General features: G+C 36.5%; 3 protein-coding genes and 1 long non-coding RNA gene across 4 annotated transcripts; 2 read left to right on the forward strand and 2 right to left on the reverse strand.

Annotated features, from left to right (window-relative positions):
* Window positions 1-1,042: 1,042 nt before the first annotated feature.
* Window positions 1,043-3,435, reverse strand: LOC117315161. The gene is made up of 6 exons (XM_033869305.1): window positions 3,432-3,435; window positions 3,064-3,302; window positions 2,634-2,762; window positions 2,164-2,229; window positions 1,717-1,894; window positions 1,043-1,515 (listed from the first exon to the last, which is right to left on the reverse strand). Exons 1-6 carry the CDS (start codon window positions 3,433-3,435, stop codon window positions 1,424-1,426), a joined length of 708 nt encoding a protein of 235 aa, XP_033725196.1. The 3' UTR covers window positions 1,043-1,423.
* A 133-nt stretch (window positions 3,436-3,568) lies between these two features.
* Window positions 3,569-4,820, reverse strand: LOC117315927. The gene is made up of 4 exons (XR_004529786.1): window positions 4,687-4,820; window positions 4,135-4,188; window positions 3,879-3,944; window positions 3,569-3,632 (listed from the first exon to the last, which is right to left on the reverse strand). It is a non-coding gene; the product is annotated as an uncharacterized LOC117315927 (long non-coding RNA).
* Window positions 4,821-6,636: 1,816 nt separating this feature from the next.
* Window positions 6,637-9,998, forward strand: LOC117315928. Its single transcript, XM_033870354.1, has 3 exons — window positions 6,637-7,869; window positions 8,919-9,000; window positions 9,439-9,998. Exons 1-3 carry the CDS (start codon window positions 7,731-7,733, stop codon window positions 9,638-9,640), a joined length of 423 nt encoding a protein of 140 aa, XP_033726245.1. The 5' UTR covers window positions 6,637-7,730; the 3' UTR covers window positions 9,641-9,998.
* A 960-nt stretch (window positions 9,999-10,958) lies between these two features.
* On the forward strand, window positions 10,959-12,403 carry LOC117315930. Its single transcript, XM_033870355.1, has 2 exons — window positions 10,959-11,770; window positions 12,077-12,403. The coding sequence occupies exons 1-2, from the start codon at window positions 11,385-11,387 to the stop codon at window positions 12,189-12,191; spliced, it is 501 nt and encodes a 166-aa protein (XP_033726246.1). The 5' UTR covers window positions 10,959-11,384; the 3' UTR covers window positions 12,192-12,403.
* The last annotated feature ends 7,358 nt before the right edge of the window (window positions 12,404-19,761 follow it).

Here is a 19,761-nt window from a genome sequence, read left to right on the forward strand (position 1 = left end):
TCCTTACAAACCATATTAGGGCTTTTCACCAAAATAGTGAAAGACCTAGTTTTTGTACTGTTTCTTCAAACGGATAAGAGTTATGTCAATGGCATTTCTCTAACAATATATGTCAAAGGTGTGTGGCCATCTATTGTTAAGTTGGTCACATAATCCAATATAGCCGCCATGACGACATACTAAAGTTTTAAATTACCATAACTAAAAAGTATTCAAAGGGCATTTAACAATCTTCCTCGTCGGGTTGAGATGCCCTTTTCTCACCAAAAAATGGTGAATAATTCTATTAGTCTTTACCTTACTCTCTTTGACGAGTTCACATAATCTATTCGTATATATATATATTTTTAACCAACTGTTTACCATGATTATCTAAATATACAATAGGAATACTTTTACAAATGACCAATTTTATCTGATTTTAACATAAAAATCAAAACAATAGTATATTGTTTGGCCTTTAATAGCCCTTGTTGTCGATGGGCTGTAAAACACAAACATACAGTTAAGAAAACACTGAAAAAGATGACTGGTTGCCCGATATCATATGCACAGCATAGAAAAAGGACATTTGCCAGATGATGTTCTCCTACAAGAAATTGATAGATACTTGGCTGAATCCCCAAAGAACACCGACGCATTAGAATGGGGGAAGGAGAAGGAATATCTCAGTGACAGTGACCTAAACTAAAGCCAGGACTCGGCATTTTACAGTTAGCTAAATACTCATTTCAATGATTTCTTTTTTTTACAAGGTGAGCTTATGCCATACCGTCGTCCGTCCGTCGTCCATTGACTTATTTGACTTCTTCATAACCGCTGATCGGAATTTGAACAAATTTGGTCAGAAGCATCCCCGTCTCTGAGTTTTCCACAAACTGCCATGGAATTTTGCTGGAAATATTCCATGGAGTATTTAGACAGTTTTTTCCACGAAATGCCATGTGTGATAGAAAAATATTGACATGGAAATACAGATGGATTTCTGTGGAAAAAATCCATGGAATTTAATAGATTTCCACGAACTGCCATGTAATTTCATAGATTTCCACGAACTGCCATGTAATTTCATGGATTTCCACGAACTGCCATGGAATTCCACGAACTGCCATGGAATTCCACAAACTGCCATTGATTTCCACGAACTACCATGGAATTCCACGAAATACCATGGAATTCCACGAACTGCCATGGAATTCCACAAACTGCCATGGAATTCCACAAACTGCCATGGAATTCCACGAACTGCCATGGAATTCCACAAACTGCCATGGAATTCCACAAACTGCCATTGAATTCCACGAACTGCAATCAAATTCCACCAAATGCCATTATGCAACCACAGGGTTCAAAATTCTACTGGAAAAAAAAAAAAAAAGAAGAAAACTCAACAAAAATATAAATATCTTGAATTTGTATTTTCTCAGGCTTTTATTTTCCTGGAAGGCTTCAGAAGGTCCCTCAAAACGATATTTATTTGCTCCTTTCCAGCACCAAACTCATTTTGCATGATCTCTGAAAAAAAAAAGTTTAAAAACTTAATAATTTTACCCTTTTGAGTTGAGATTCATAAAGCATCTTTGACTAAATTATATAATCCTTTCTGTCAGGAAGAGGTTGGTTTGATATTGTCTTTTAAATAGAAATTTTGAATATTAAATCAAAGCCTACAGTTAAACATTTATTTCATAATAAAATTTACTCTCAAGTAAATACCATAAATAATCTCCAGCTTGTGCAGATCAGCCAATGCTGGTCTTGCCTGCTTTCCAGCTGTCCCTCTTCCGGTCAAGCTTCTTCCTTCCATCTCCTGTTTTGTATACAGGAGACGGAACAATTTTGCCGACGCCTTCTTCTGTTCGCGCATGCCTCTGGCAATTTCAGCCAGCTGTTTCTAAGAAACAAAAAACAAAAAAAACACACAAAATGTTTATTTGAATTCTGACCATGCTCTATCCACCAAAAAATATTGGAATCCATTACTAACAAAAAAGAAATTACAAATGAACATCATTTTATCAACTTCACTGATGCATTCACTGATGCATATCAATTGAACCTTTTAAGAAAAATGTACTACCCATTCTGTAAATATTGTGCTGCTTCACTCAATCAATTATGAATCATAACATTTTCTGATTTCCCATAAATGTAGTTTTTTACCTTGGTGTACCCGCAATGTGTGACTTCTTGCAAATTTTCTTTAGTTGCAGGTGTGCAATCCAGTTTCTGTGTAAAACATTGAAGCAATGCATTTAATATGTGTATGTACCTTAGCATTGAACTAATATTCAGGATTACAGGGCAAATTGGAATGGTTAAATGATGCCACTTTCATAAAACTATACAATACTCTACAGTCTTTAATCATTCAATCAATGACAATTTGTAACCGGCGTTTTTTTACTTGCGGTTATGTTTCTTAAATGAAAAGGAACAAAATCGATGTTGGAGGAAGATTCAAATTTCAAGAGGGACGAAAAAAAAGAAGATTTTCAAAGGTGAGTTTGTTCTTTACATCATTTCATATAAAACTATAATAGTCTTAACTTTCAATTGATTCAAATGGAAAATTACAAGTAGAAAAATTGACATGTTATGATTGGCATGCTTAAAATCGCTAATATATCTACCTCATCTGCTGATGTTTCATGCACCGTATGGGTGGGCACGACAGGATGGACATTGGACGTTGTTGGTGTCAGTTGTGGCTGAGACATCCAGGACTGTTGTCTTAATGTCGCTACTGTGTAGCTAAGTTTCTGAAAACATAACGTAAGACAATATTAACTACAGTATACAATTGCAACACATCTAAACGTTTCCTTGCATTAATATATGTTACATCAGAACCAAATACAAAAAGGAGAAAACACCAGTTAAAGTAATGTTTCATCTAACCCCCATATTACATTGGAGCTGATAAATGTTGCTGCAAAATGTGTCCGATCTTTATCATTATACAGCAGAAATTACAGTTAAGATTTAATCAATATGTCCTCTACGAAAAAGGTCCTTGCAAGGCAATATAGGTGATTTGCCCGATTCAATTATGACACTTACCTCATACTCCGACCACAGATTATTTTGGTGGAACTGTAATGTTGACACCTGGTTCTCCAGGATGGAAACTCTGGCTTTGAGGCTTTCGTTTTCATTTTCAATATCCCTCAATGCAGTGAGCCGTGGGGATCTCCTTGGCGAGACCAGATGAAGAAGTTTTATCGGCGTTGGTGGATTGACAACGCTTTCTTCATTTAAGAGATTTAAGCTGTCAAGTACAACTCTGGCTGGTGGAAAACCTAAATCATACAAAATCAAAAATATAAAGAATACAGATACTGGAGATCAACATTAATGACTTTGTCTACTGCAAACATGATTGGTATAGTAGTGATATTGATGCAAGTAATTAGCTATTTATTGTATACACATGAATCAAAGCTTGCACCGATGGTCTTTTAACTAGATTGATGCGCAAAAATGGTATAAGATGACAAGCTTTATTAATGACTTATTGATATGAATTTGAGAGGTTTTAACAAGGATCTATACATGTATGTAACTTACTGTGGCTGTGGAGACGAAAGTTCTGTTAGGGCCATATCTTCAGCAGCAGCTTGAAGTTGTTTCTATTAGTATGAGAAAATAATATGTAGAAACTTGAATTACATCCATCTTAATCAATAAATCTGATACTGGTGTACAGAAAACAAGTCATGTGTGACCATTGATATACATTTAAAAGCACCATTTTTAATTTAGTTGCATCTTAATATATATATATATATATATATATATTTTTTCGATGAATGAAATAATTGCTATATATTTGTATTCCTATGAATGAAATAAACTATCAAAAGAAACTCAAATACCTCATTTGCCACAGCAGGTTTAGAAGTACTCTCCGTTTTGGAAGTCGCTTCTGAAGATTTCTCTCTCTGATAAAAAAAAATGGATATCAAAGCACAAGTAAAGCAACCATTACTCAAAACAGTAGTGATTTATCTTGTACGATCTAAGTTAAATGCATTCAAATAGATACTGATTCTTTCAATGATGATTAAGGAATGTCTACACGTAATTCCATATATTCTTATATGAAAGGAACACATAATTTCAGTTACTGACCTCTTTTACTTGGGTCTTGTCTGCTTTTTTTCTTTTTTTCGGTGTATCCACTTTCTGAAAAATAACAATTTATTACATTTTACCAATTTTATATTGAAAATTATTCCGTTAAAAATATCTCTTTTATTCTGACAAGTGATAGATATGACTTGATTACTGATTTGACCAACGGCGACAAGGAAAAGGAAGATTTGCTCAGCTGTTATGATGTCATAACACATGATAGAATACATAACGTTAGGATTTGGCCATCGTCGGAAACCCACGGCAATGCTACATTCGACGGGGATATCCCCAACATTGTAAACCAGCATGGCTTGAAATACCACCTAGCCTGATAACTAGACCTCCCATCACCTGTTTTAAATCATCTAAGAAAGTGCTTGAACAAAACGACCATTCTGATTGGTCAAAATCAGCATACTTTTTTAAGTCATTGACAGAGTTGAATGAGAGCCCGCAATGACTTCTGGGAGATATTGAGCTACCCAGTATATTTTGCTATAAAATGTTATAAAAAGAATATCTAACAATATCTTCAGAAAGAATTACATCATCAGAAACATCCTGGTCCACATTTAGACGTCTTTTGACACTCTTTTTGGTTTTCCTTATTATGGGTAGTGTCTATAAAACAATGTATATGAATGAATGTTCATTTTCACAAAGGAGATAAAAAATGAACTAAATACATTGTTTTAAATACAGTAACAGTTAATGTATGTAATGATACAAACATTATAGTAAGTAAACATGATAATATCAACAGATAATTATAAACATATTCATAATGTTTATCTGTCATTTCATAGCATTATCAGAAATCTATGATGCTTATAAAAATATATACATATAAATATGAGAAATGTAATTTTTCCTACTTATGATACACATTTTGCATGAAGTTTTATTTCAACAGTCAATTAATTTATCCAAACGCAGAAAGGTCTTGCATAATTGAACATCAATTTCTTACCTCTTGATCATCTTCAGACAGTGCCTCTGGAACCTTCAATTAGTATTTAAAGCACATTTAATATTGTAACATTATCATATACTCTCGTAAAATTTCAAAAATTATCATGTTGAAGATAAAAAATCATCTAGAAATCATCTACATATATCAATTACAGACATCATAATATACTTATATCTCCTGGAGAACTTGTTCTGGTGAGTCAACACCAGAAAGATTGTGCCCATACATTTATATAATTACAATTAACTGTTTTCTTTATATAAATAAGAACTAGGATCTGTTGGAATGAAGCATTAAGTTCCTTGCTCCATTGAACTTTCATTGCGGCATCTGCATATATAATTATACACAATTGTATTAGGCCTACAAATCCCAACAAGATATGTTTCCCCTCTTTCATAAGGCATTTAATTCAGATCTTAAGTTTTATTATTTTTAATCCAATTGCCCCCCCCCCCCCCCCCCCCAAAAAAAAAACAATAAAAAAAATTCCCCTGAGACTCATCATTTTTATTTTGTTTGCAATTAGACCTATTCTTGTGGTCATGAATTCTGAATGAAAAAAAAAAATACAAACAAACAAATAAACAAACATACCTAGATTCTAATGATGCATTAATTAATTACTGTGATTGCTGTCTGTGACTTATTTTTCTGATGCACTAAAAATTCAATGGCTATAAATATCAGTCAAATAAACTTTTTATTTTTTCCCGAATCCCGGGTCGATCCGGCTCCGATGTTAGTTTGATTAGCAAACTTCCTCTTTATTGAATAACGTATTTATATATATATATCAGTTCTAATGTTATCAGCAATAAAAATGGGGAATTGCGTTGGTTTTAGGAACTATTTCCGATGCTTCTTTAGTTAAGTGGAATATCTTATCGATCTTGATTATAAAATAATGTCTCATCATCGTGATCTATTTATAGAACGAATGCGTTCGAACGAATCGCCTTCATTTCGGTTAAAAAAACGAACAGATTATGATCATCGTCTCGTTCCTACTAATTTTTTTTATTTTGCTCAAATTTAATGTTGTCATTTATCTCATTTACCGGTCTTGACCTACTTAATCGGTGATGGATGTTTTCCTAATTACCGGGAACACGATACCGGAAATTATTTGGTTATATAAGCTTAGGGGTAACTTAACATTATCCATCCAAATGGTGGTGCCTACTCGGTTTTTTCGGGATCATTCTATGTCGTTATTTGTTATATGTAGCTACGATAGGAATGTTAATGTTTGTTTCGTTGAATTGATTGACAAGTTTAGATGATTTCAAACAGATTCAAATAATTATACAAAATCTGCTTCTATTTCGGTAATGATCGAGGAAATTATGACGAGTGATGTCCCCTGTTTTACTACCAAATATGTCGCCAGTAAAATGGGAGGGAAGCTAAGGAAAAACTCCGATAGTCGTAATACAACTTTAATTTCTATAAAACAGTAGACTGAAATCCGTCCGTGTTTATCATAATAAAAACAAAAAAATTACATTTGATTCTAAAGATTCTGTTAAAAAACAACACCTGCATTTAACGTGTGCACTCAATGAAAATGAATCATAGACCTACCTCCAATCCTGGCTATAATGGCGTGCTGGTGTCCGTGTCCCGGGCATTTAGCAAGAACACGGTCTCCAACTCGATATGCATCCAAGTCTTTCCTTGGCTGAATAACATTTGACAAACTTAATACATTCCCTTGTTTGAAGTTGTCTACTTCCCAAAGGAATATTCCAATAACTGCTTTTGCCATCGCAAATCTTCAAAAATCAAGCGCTTCACTGTGTTGTGTAACAGAATCTTCTTGAAGGCGATTTGAAAGAAACGTAAGCGTGTGCACGTGACTTTCAGGTCGCACAGCCAGTGGATCGGTCAGTGGACCCCCATCGTGTTTATACTCTCCAACCAGATTAACCTCTACAAAGGACTTTAAGCAATGTTTTTTTCCGTAAATATACTAGATCTCCATAGCGAAGCAAAGAAGAAAAATGCATTTTTCTTACAATTAACTTTAACTAGTTTCTTCTTCTTCTCCAATTTGTTTTATGTCCTTTGTGTTCAGTACCTATTTATATATATAGACCCTCTACCGTAAGGCATGCCCCTCCCAGGTCTTTGTAAACCCCGGATCGACATGTTTGTATGCATATGTACTGTACATACACATTCACATTCACGGCTGGTCAAGATAATTTGATGGTCACAGAGCAGGTAACTGAAGACAATTTACGTGACTTTTCGTTAACCAAATCCAATTATTCATTATTCTCATAATGCTTTATTAATTACATAAAATAATAACTTTATCCATTGTATATATGTTGAGCTCCTGCCGCCTTGCGATCCACACAAAGCCTTTTTGGTTCAGACATGTTCGATTCGTCACCCTCCTCGGATATTTAATAATGAAGAAGAAGAAATTGTACGATTTATGTAGTGTGCCAACTAATTATGAATTTCATTCATTTATTTTTTCATAATTTAACAAGAGATCTGTATACACATGTACAAAATACATCCTGGTACGTTTTTTCTTCACAAAATGTAGATCTACAAGCCGTAAATCACACGGTTAACTATAGCTGCATATTGGCGAGGAATGGATCCGAGTCGCATTGACATTGACTCATGTTTGTGTCCAGACGGCAAGTGGCAGTGTCCAGTGGGAGACTGCAATCAAAAACTATCTCGAAAGCAAACTTTGAAGCAACACATAACATCGTTACACGATATAGACGGTAAGAAAAGGGCTACGTTATTATTCATGTACTAATATAATACGAAGGGTTCTAATCTTAAATATATAGATACTGGAGATATTATAACCGAAGATCATCAGAAAATTCGGACTATAAACAGTATACATGTATATATATAGTACATGAACTCGAGTATTATTTTCGAAATTAATTCATAAGAATTCACGGAAATCAAAGGAACTTTCATTTTCCCTGGTTTTTTTTTATTATCTGTCGCGTTTAGAGATGTAACAAATTTAATGCACGGGAGATCTATCATATGGCGATGATGACAGAATATCTTGAACGGATGTTCCGGAAATACAAGGCACGCGTGGCTTTTAGACCACGCCATTACTCGGAACCAATATTGGTTAGTCACGCTCAACCAGGCGCTTTAGACGTACCCGCCAATTCATAAAGAGTCTGATTGACCGAGATTATCTATGAGTTCCGAATTGTTTTGCAGACAGAGTCAGTCAGTTTCCCTTCCAAGGTACTGTAACTTTCGCCTTTTCAAAGAAACCTTATTTTTTAACAGACATCAAACAATAACAAAGACCTAATCAATGATTACAGGGATCTTGATTTTCCTTGCCTGCTACGGCGATAGGAATAAAAAATGTACAATAGAACTGTAACCTCCGTAAGCAACTGACGATCAGGAGTTGAACGGGTCACAGAGGCGATAATAAAGCTTACAGATCAGAACTTAAATCTTATTGAACATTATACATCGCAAAGAAAAAGTTACAAATTACAATAAATATCTATTTCATTACCGTACAGTAGATGGATTAAAATAACTTGTCATTCTTGAATGGAAAACTGCAAGTTGTGCGAATATGTTGCCCATAGATGAATGTATATGAAAAGTAAATTTTAAAATACACGTACTAGTTAGCATAACTGGTCAGTGTTCATAAAATAATAAAAAAACAAACATATGTTGTGTCTAGACAGTGGTAAGAAATTTGAGCATGCTCGTGCTACATGTACACCAGATTATACATATAGTCACTTATTAAATATGATGTTTTGTTTTGCAGTGAGATGGGAAGTAAAACAATACAAGCTGTATGAGTTCGACCAATCAATACCTGTCCCCAGAAGTACACAGGCATGGAAAAGGTAACATCTACATAATTTTTGTATTTTATAGTTAAAGTTTGGTCTTTGTTCAAAGAACTGCCACGGCAATGTCAATATCATCAAAAGTAACCTTAAATGTATAGTGGCCACCGAACAACTGAAAAGAACATGAAACAATATTTTACACACATTGACAAAAATCATATAGAATATTGCAATATATTGTCACAAGAAAGTATTAGACAAATACATTGTCTTGTGCTATATATTATTTCCAACTCCAGGTTATTGGTCAATGTGCTGTACTTCGCAACCAGCGATTTTCGTTCTCCTAATACCATATATTCATTGAAGTTGGAAGTTATGGTGGAAATGAATATATGGTCACAGGATAACATTCATTTTTTAAACAAAAACAATTTTACTGAATAAAGAATCGTGATCTATGTTACATTAAATTTCTTTAATATTTTACAGGAAGCGGCTACGTGAGACTTCAACTTGCAGTTCATCAGCATCACCAGAGAAGCCACCAGACATTGGAGAAGTGAGAGATATTAGTGAACAAATTACATGTAGTTCAGACTCCGATATGGAAATTTGTACCTCAGGCTCTGATATAGAGCATGCTTATACTGACCATGATGACGATGAAGCAAACGACGATGAAAATAGATAATAGTGAAACACATCCAGGAGCAGTCGGTGATGATGCACCTTTATATGTGATACCTCCGCAAAATGATCTTTTTTCATCTCCAATATCACTGAAAGATCACATTCTTGTTTCTTGTGCATTAATGTCAAGACACAATACATCAGATACTATGTTCAAACACCAACTACAGTATCTAAGACTTCATCTTCCTGCAACCACTATCATAGAGCCTAATGTTGACAAACTCAAGCAAATGTGTGGATTTGAAGACAGTTTTATGGAATTTTATAAATTTTGTAACATTTGCTCAAAGGTGTTTCCAGACCAAAACAGTGAATGTCAAACACCAAACTGCACTGGCAGGAAGAAAGAAAGTAGTTATTTTGTCACTGGAAAACTTCAAATTCAGTTGGCAGACATTCTCTCAAGATCAGAAGTATGGGGATTGATTCAGGAGAGAAATACACATACATCAACATCAAGAACAATCAATGACATCACAGATGGTGAGGAATATAAAAGGCTTAAGGAGGATGGAAATTTTTTGAGTTGTACAAACAACATTTCTCTTTCCCTGTTCACCGATGGCATACCATTATTTAAGAGTTCTGGTGTCTCATTATGGCAAGTATATTTGATAATAAACGAGTTGCCATCAGATGAAAGATTTTTGAGGAAGAACATGATTCTGTGGGGGATATGGCAAGGGAATGGAAAACCAAATATGACGACATTTCTGAAACCAATGGTTACAGATTTAATTTCACTACAAGGTGAAGAAATGGTGTTAAGACTCAATGAAGAAAACATTATCTGCAAGGTAGTTCTGATAGTGGCAACAATGGATTTACAGGCTAGGGCCGCTGTACTTCACATGACACAACACAATGGAAAGTTTTCATGTGTTTTCTGCCTTGAACCTGGAAAAGTGGTCAAAAGTTGTAAGGGGCATTGTAGATGTTTCCCATACAGTCCAGTCCTGAATCTTCGTTCAGATAATATGATAATGGAAGATAGCAAAAATGCTCAAAAATCCAAAAACCTGAAAACTAACATTAATGGTTTTACTGGGGAAAGTGTATTGAACTATCTACCAAATTTCAGTCTAAAGGACAATATTGTTATTGATTATATGCATGGCATCCTACTTGGTATCACCAAAAAACTACTCAACTTTTGGTTTGATTCAACATATTTTGACAGACCACACTTTATTGGGCATAAGATGAAAGAAATAGATGTCATACTGAAGAAAATAACCCCGCCATACCTTGTGATTAGGTTACCACGAAAGCTATCCAACACCTTACACCATTGGAAAGCATCAGAGCTACGTTCCTGGCTTCTATATTACTCAATACCATGCTTGAAAGGACGACTTCTGGATGTTTATCTCACTCACTACAGCTTATTAGTTGAAGCAACTCAAACACTTCTTGGAGAAGGAATCACAGAAGATGACCTGCAACGCTCAGATCTTCTACTTCACCATTTTGTTAAATCAGCAGACACATTGTACGGTGATAATTTTCTCGGTTTGAATGTTCACAATTTGCTTCATATTGTTCCCTGTGTAAGAAAGTGGGGTCCATTGTGGGCATGGTCCTGTTTTTGTTTCGAGTCTTTCAACGGGGAAATAAAAAAAAACATTCATGGAACTGGAAATGTGTGCAGGCAGATATTTTGGTACCTTCAAGCTCAAAAACAGATAGAGAAAAAAGCATCTGAACCTGGGGATGGAGCTGTGAAAGACTTTCTCCGGGAAATGACTGGCCATTGCAGCAGTTCTAAAACTGGATTGGACGCTTACCAGTGTTTGGTAAAGGGGAAGTTAAATGAAGGACCTGCTGAACTCCCACAAGTCCAAGAAAAAAAGTTATTTGAACTTTCAAACAAAAACTCCATGAAAGAATTTTCGAAAGCTTCCAAAATTGTCAGAAATGGCTTCATTATGTATTCGAAAGCTTGTAAAAAAGTTCAGAAAAGAAATTCTTTTACAATTCGCACATCCGGTAACACTGTGGTTGAAGTACACTATTATTTGATGGACAATACATCTAGACATGTATATGCTGTATGTACAAAGCTAGACACTACCTGTGCCGTGATTGAAAGACGTGTGCCTCATATTCGACAAGCAAGAACTGTACAGTGAGTATTGAATTACACAGTTGCATCACCATTCAGTAGTTATTTGTTGCGTGCCTATTCGCACCATTATATTTATATAAAGGTACATAGGACCATGATGTGACCAATTTTTGGTGAAATATTTAATTTTCATCAAATCGTTGATTCAGTAATTACCGTTATAATAAAGATCAATTTCATCCTTCTTAAATTGTAAGCATGCGCCAGTTTTATGACTTTACAGTGGTGTATACAATTTTTTAATAGTATTTTTTTCTTCTTTTTCTTTTTTCCAGTGATGTAAAAAAATATTTTCGTAAATTTCAGAGATGTCGAGCTCCATATCATGAAAGCTGAGGACTTACAACAGCTTGTTGTCAACTTTAAAGTGAATGATCAGCAGTTTGTAGCCTTCATCCCAAACACCATAGAAAGAGACTGAAATGTCTAAAGTTTAAAACATGGCAAGATGGTCTCGCTTAGAATAAAGTAAAGTAAAGTGGTAATTCATAATACAGACTCAATACCATGTTAGTGAACTTCAGTATCTATAAAATATGATTGAATAATGATATTTAAACAATGATTCAACTTTTCAACTGTGATAGACTGTTTATAACAAAAGTTGCAATATTTACATCCACTACAAAGTCTACATGTTTGAATACATTGCTTAGCAGATTTGTACATAATGTTAAATAAAATTAATTTTATTTCTCCTTTGTAACTCCTCGCTTTGTTGTTTGATTGCAGACATTTTCTGATATTACTGTTCATACAGGAAATCATAATATTGTAAAAATTGTATACTCTAGGTATATATATATATATATATAAAGAAAATATGAGACAAAAAGTTTTATATCAGCTTAATTCTTCATTACTAGATTGTAATGCTGATGAACAATACATGGTAAAAAAATATCACACAAATTGCCGTGTAACATATTACAATTTCATATTGATTTTGCATTCAAACCCAATGGTCCTTACCTTGTAACTTAAATTGTTGGATTAAAGATGATGATTCACAATTATGCAAGAACTACATGATAAATATTCAAATATGCACCACATTGATACTATGACCAGCTCTATAAACCAAGTTTATAACTTCTTAATGTTTTTCTACTCTTAAGCTCAGTCACTGAACATATTATCAGTGTTATTTGTAGTCTGCTTAACCTCTTTAGAAATATTTAAGATATTTTTTTAATGAAGGCATCACATTATTATTTCATAAGAGACAGTGATAATTTACATTGAAGAGGTATTTCACATAACCAGAGTAATAAATATTAGTTACAATGTTTTGAATAACAGTGGATTGCAGTTCAAAATATCCTATTCATTATGATGATGTGCATGTATGATTTAGGGTTTACCACGCTTAAAATATTCTAAGTCCTACATCTGTATGGACTTAGAATTTTTCTAAGTCCAGTTTTCCATGTATTTCCATGTCAAAAGTTTTCTAAGTTATTTTCCATGTTGGTTTTCTGTCTTAAATTTGGCTAAGTTCAAATTTCCATGGAAATCCATGTTCAGTTTCCACGAATTGCCACAAATTGCCATGTATTTCCATCTCATTCTGTGGCATTTCATGGAAAAAAAGGACATGGAATATTTTCCATGGCTTTTCGTGGAAAATCCATGGAAAATCCATGGAAAAAACAAATGAGCTGGAAATCTCAGAGACGGGTCCCTATGGGTAGGAGACTCAAAATTGTACAAATGATGGGACTGACCCCCATGGGGCTTCTGGGGCTGGGCCAAAAGGGGTCAATTTGGCGCTATTGATATAAACGACCTCTTCTCTGAAACCAAGCAATGGCTCTCGCTCATATTTGCCTGGTAGCATCACTATGGGGTGGGGATTCAAAATTGTACAAATGATGGGGCTGACCCCTCAGGGGCTTGAGGGGCGGGGCCGAATGTGGTCAGTCCGGCTATTTTGATATAAACGACTTCTTCTCTGAAATCGAGCAATGGCTGTCGCTCATATTTGCCTGGTAGCATCATTATGGGGTGGGGATTCAAAATTGTACAAATGATTGGGCTGACTCCCCATGGGCTTGAGGGGCGGGGCCGAATGTGGTCAGTCCGGCTATTTTGATATAAACGACTTCTTCTCTGAAACCGAGCAATGGCTCTCGCTCATATTTGCCTGGTAGCATCATTATGGGGTGGGGATTCAAAATTGTACAAATGATGGGGCTGACCCCCCAGGGGCCTGAGGGGCAGGGCCAAATGTGGTCAATTGGGGTATATTTTATATAAACGACTTCTTCTCTGAAACCAAGCAACGGCTGTCGCTGCCTGGTAGCATCCATATGGGGTGGGGGATTTAAAATTGTACAAATGATTTTTTTTTTATGGGACAAGCATCATTCTTGTTTCATATCTCATTAAACCAGGTGAGCGATACAGGCCCTCTGGGCCTCTTGTTCACTGTGTAGAATAAAAATTATTTAAAAACCTGATAATTTTTGTTCATTTTCCCGTGTTATAAACAAATACCAAACACGCAAGAAGATGGTATAGGTATAACAGTTAATTAGTTACTTAAATTGTTGTTAAAAGCATTACACAAAATATCAAGTGATGGTCGATCAGAAATTTCAACCGATTTGCAACACTACTGGATACTATATCGTACATTAGATTTATAATCTGGTGGCATTTCACAATTGATGTACTTATCGTTGATTCAATTTGTCTGTCAACTGTCATCATCCTTGTCTAATTTAGATAACCTTCTTTCCACAATAAGCAGTGTGTGTGAGGTGATCTTTGTTGAAGCTCAACTCTATAGAAGTAGTCTTCTACCGATTGGTTGTGCGTTCGACATAATGGCATCTTCCAAATATGTATGAAACCTATGATCAAGCATTCTAGCTACAAGTTACAGAATTGCTTTTCAAAATGTCGTTTCTAGATATCCAGTCAAGATCATTAACTTGCCTCTTCTCGTTTTGTTGTTTCAGAATAGCTTCTATGATGTATTTCCATCTCATTTCAGCTGATGAAAAAAAAGACAAAAAAACGGGTTCGTACCATTTTTCAATATAATTGATCTGAAATGCCTTAAATCTAGGCATTAAATCAATTTTGCAATCCGAAACATGCATGTCGACAGCATAAACCACAAACTGTCCAGCCCTGATTTGAGATTTTGTTTTGGCATCCACATTACAGTCTAATGGCCTAGATATACCTGTATTATTTCCAGTTCTGACTGTAGGACGAGGCATGTCATCTTCCTGTATGTTTAACAGATGTAGGAGCAGGAGTTGTCACCCGGGATTGTTGCCCCTCCTCCGTTATCTTTTTCAGCTCTACTGCCACCTCCCTAGCTGTTAAAATCTGTACCTATGGGTGGCTCTGACGGGCCTGGATGGTTCGTTTTCTGGGTCTTGGTCGCTGTCCCTCTGGCTTGCTTTTTTGTTGTTGCTGATGACATATACAATAATAAATAAATAATACAGGCCAGCATTTCATAAGTTAATGTAACAAAAAAACTGAATCGTATGTAGTTTCTATATGCTGTTCATGGTAACTAACTTGTCACCAATATATGCTACTAAAAAGGATGGAGAGTTTGGTTTGGTTTATTTTGTTTAACTTCCTATTAACAGCTAAGGTCATTTAAGGACGGCCTCCCGTGCGTGCGACATAGTGCAACCTTATACCTTTATTCTTCAGTTTCTCTAATGCTGTCCATTATGAATTAAACAGCATATATATTGGTTTGGTTTATTTTGTTTAACGTCCTATTTACAGCCTAGGTCATTTAAGGACGGCCTCCCGTGCGTGCGGTGTGTATGTGTGTTTTGGGAGGCTGAGGTATGTTAGTGTTTAGTCTCCTTGTGATAGGCCGGAACTTTTGTCGATTTATAGTGCAACCTCAATGAAGCATACTGCCGAAGACACCCAGCATCACTACCCCACCCGGTCACATTATACTGACAACGGGCGAACTAGTCGCCCTACTCTCAAGGAATCTGAACAAATATATCAGGAGGGAACATTACAAACTCCCTACTAGAGAGGAAATCATGTCCAAGTTTGCTGGAGCAAAATATTTCTCAAAATTAGATGCCTCGAGTGGATTTTGGCAGCTCCAATTAGACGAGGAGAGCTCAGATTTATGCACCTTCATAACACCTTTCGGAAGGTACCGCTTTAAGAAGAGACTACCATTCGGTGTTTCATGTGCTCCTGAAATTTATCACAGAATTATACAAACCGTATTCGCTGTAATAAGCGCTCAGAGGCGGGCGCTTATTAGAGTAGCATAATAAGAGTTGAAAAAAACGTAAGTATAATACTTCGTGACAAATAACACTCAACTGTGTTTTCAGATACATCATAATCCATTTATTTACTCCAAAGATGGAAAATAAAGAGTAGAGTCATTACAGAGTTTAGCTAATTATAATGCGTCACTAACACGTTTGCACAGAACAGTTAACGTCCAGGAGAACAACATGCACCCATGTCATCAGATCATCATCGCTCTCCTCAACTTCAGTATCGCTGTACTCATTTAATGCATCAAGTTCTAACTGCATGTTCGAGTCAAGTTGATTTGACCCATCCACATCTCCCGGAGTAGGTGTATCAAATCCCTCAAAAGGGTCGTCGGTCTCGTCGTCGTCACAGAATCCTGCGAACCATCAATTGCATTTGTTATTCCCCGTTTTCAGAAAAGATCTTCTGACCACTTCAGGTTAAACTTTATTCAATGCCTCCTTTATCCATTTCTGGATCTGTTCCCTTTCCGGAGGTCGCCTGTTGCCGCCCTTTGTTAGCGATACGTTGCCATAAAACAACCAATCATCATACAATAGGTGTCTTTGAATGGTTTATTCCAACTAATATCACAAGGCTGGAGTTTGCTGGTGCCATATCGCTGTTGCTGTTGTAATCATGACTGACCTTAGTTTTAATTAAAGTCGTTGTATGCGCTGAAAATGAGTCCCATATCAATAGGCGACGGGTAGATTTTTTTCTCCATATGACACGGAGCCAGTGTTCCATGACCGATTCATTTGCCCATGCTGCTGGTGTCATTAACACGTGTACCCCAGTGGAATGTTTTTAGGTGGTCGTTTGCCCTTCAACAAAACTAAAGGTGGTAACTTTGTTCCGTCACCCATTGCTGCAAAACACCGTTATTCTGGACTTTTCATTACCCGTAGACCCCATTGTGACCGTTTTTACTCCCCCTCTGCAACACCTCTGCATTTCGGACGGACAAGTTCAAGTTAAAATTGATGATTTTTTTTCGATCCAACTTCGGATATTTGTCAACTTGTAATATAATTTAAAACTACCAAAAATGACCGATAATGTTGATTTTTTTTACCGATCCAACATATCATACTGTGTTTCAATGACAATAAAAAATACCTACCACGCTGTCTAACCTTTGAATGGAAGAACCCATGTTTTAGCGACAGCGCGAGCTAGTGTCAAGGTCATTCCTCCACGTGTGTCAAAAATGTCCGAATCTATGAAATTGCATCATTTGGCTACCCATCATAGGGGAATGTTTGACTACGAAATTGGAATGCGACAATCCTGTTGACAAATTTGCGATCGCCGTTTGTAAACGTGATGTAACTGTGGGACACATTCCTCGGGAAATTTCCAAAGTTGTACATTTTTCATGAAACATGGGGGGTATGCATGTGTAATTATTAACGACGGACATTACAAACATTCAAGCGTGGCTGGAGGATTGCAAATTGAGTGTTTCATTCGATTTACCGGGAGTCCAGCTCTGATTAATAGACTTAAGTCTCTGCTATAAAAGGTAAGTACTGATTGGCAGGGGCGTTTATATAATTTCGCTTCCTCCGCTTGAGGGGGGAGGGGCGCTTATAGGAGCAGGGGCGCTTTTTACGGCGAATACGGTACGCTTTTTGAAAACCTCTCAGGAGTAAACACATCTATGGATGATATCATTATTTGGGTTTGGTTTAGTTTATTTTGTTTAATGTCCTAGGACATTAACAGCTAAGGTCATTTAAGGACGGCCTCCCGTGCGTGCGACATGTATGGGTGTGGTGAGTGCGTATGTGTGTTTTGGGAGGCTGCGGTATGTTCGTGTTAAGTCTCCTTGTGATAGGCCGGAACTTTTGCCGATTTATAGTGCTACCTCACTGAGGCATACTGCCGAAGACACCCAGCAGCACACCCCATCCGGTCACATTATACTGACAACGGGCGAACTAGTCGTTCCACTCCAAATATGCTGAGCGCTAAGCAGGAGTAGCAACTACCATTTTTAAAGACTCTGGTATGTCTCTGCTAGGGGACAGAACCCAAAGCCCGTCATTATTTGGGGAACATCGATTGAGGAACACGACGAGCGTGTGAAACAGGCGATCGAGATAGCCAACCTCAAACTAAACAGAGACAAAACTATGATTGGAGTAACAGAGCTCACATTCCTTGGTGATAAGATAACATCAGAAGGAATCAAACCCAACAGAAAGGTTACTGCTATTGTTGAGATGGAGAAGCCTGATGACAAAAAATCGCTAGAGATTCCTCGGTATGGTTAAATTACTTAGCAAGATTTGTACCAGAGCTATCCAGCAGGGCAGAACCACTTAGAAAATTGCTTGTCAAGGACAATGCATGGATATGGGAACAACCTCAGCAGAAAACCTTTGATGAACAGAAAACATTAGTTTCCCAAGAGCCTGTGCTCAAATTTATGATCCAACCAGATAAATCCGAGTATCCGCAGACGCGAGCCAGAAGGGACTAGGAGCAATCTTGTTTCAAAAACATGAAAATGAACAGCTACCTGTTGCCTATGCGTCAAGGACAGTTACAGAATGTGAAAGTCGGTACGCACCTATTGAACGCAAAGCTTTATCCTTAACATTCGCGTGCGAGCGATTTCATCAGTACATTTACGGTACAACATTTCAAGCTGAGACAGACCACAAACCATTAGTTGTAATATTTTCCAAGTCATTTAATAAGTGTCCACCCAGGATTCAACGTATGAGATTGTGGCTACATAAGTAGGACTTTAGATTGTCTCATACGCCAGGCAAATATATGTATACTGCCGACACTCTATCAAGAGCAGCTGTGAAAGGAGGTCATGACGAAACAACGAGAGCTATGAATACTGATGTTGAAATGTATGTGAACTGTATCTATGAGTCATTACCGGTGACCGAAATAAAACTGGATGAAATACGTACAGCCACACAACAGGATGGAACACTGAACCGACTATCAAGAGTAATAGTTGAAAGAAATCGATCTATTTTATAGACTTTTATGTCTTTTACGTTATTCTCCTTGACGTTTTATTGATATCACAAAGTTGACAATCTATTCGTACATATATATATTTTACCATTTTTAACCAACTTCTTTATCATAATGATCTAAATATACAATTCGAATGCTTTTAAAAATGACAACTTTTATCTGATTTTAACGTTAAAAATAGGAAATTACGATAGTATATTGTTTGGCCCTAAATGACCCTAGTTGTCGATGGGCCGTAAAACATAAACAAACAAATTTCCGAAAAAACAAGGAAGGAAAGAATATTGCAGGATTTTTAGTGAGACAGTATACCGGATGACTTATCCATGTTCCAGGAGAGGGCAATGGCCGTGATATCGTGACGCACACACCATAGCAGACACATTGGTGGAACTATTCAGTAGGATGGGCGTGCTTCATGTTATTCTCACAGACCAGGGCACAAACTTCACCTCAAAAATGACACAAGAACTCCACCGTGTGATGAAGATTCAAAGGTAAAACAACGTCGCTACATCATCCACAAGCAAATAGGAAGGTAGAGATGTAATGCAACTCTCAAACGTGTTAAAAAAACTCTGCACGTCAAATAACGAAGCATGGGACGAACTGTTGTCATATGCATTGTCTGCTTATAGGGAGGTACCCAATAAGGAAACAGGTTTTTCGACATTTGAAATACTGTATTTAAGCATGCCATGCCATGA

The sequence above is a fragment of the Pecten maximus genome, chromosome 17, assembly GCF_902652985.1.
Source record: "Pecten maximus chromosome 17, xPecMax1.1, whole genome shotgun sequence".
NCBI classification, from domain to species: domain Eukaryota; kingdom Metazoa; phylum Mollusca; class Bivalvia; order Pectinida; family Pectinidae; genus Pecten; species Pecten maximus.

Bases quoted from the DNA above. Each gene is read 5' to 3' on its own strand.
- LOC117315930 (XM_033870355.1), top strand. From the start codon at position 11,385: ATGACTGGCCATTGCAGCAGTTCTAAAACTGGATTGGACGCTTACCAG. The intron at 11,771-12,076 runs GTGAGTATTGAA...CGTAAATTTCAG, and splicing joins CGACAAGCAAGAACTGTACA to AGATGTCGAGCTCCATATCA.
- LOC117315928 (XM_033870354.1), top strand. From the start codon at position 7,731: ATGGATCCGAGTCGCATTGACATTGACTCATGTTTGTGTCCAGACGGC. The intron at 7,870-8,918 runs GTAAGAAAAGGG...TTTGTTTTGCAG, and splicing joins ATCGTTACACGATATAGACG to TGAGATGGGAAGTAAAACAA. The intron at 9,001-9,438 runs GTAACATCTACA...AATATTTTACAG, and splicing joins AGTACACAGGCATGGAAAAG to GAAGCGGCTACGTGAGACTT.
- LOC117315161 (XM_033869305.1), bottom strand. The intron at 2,230-2,633 runs GTAGATATATTA...TGTTTTACACAG, and splicing joins ATGAAACATCAGCAGATGAG to AAACTGGATTGCACACCTGC. The intron at 1,895-2,163 runs GTAAAAAACTAC...TTTGTTTCTTAG, and splicing joins CACATTGCGGGTACACCAAG to AAACAGCTGGCTGAAATTGC.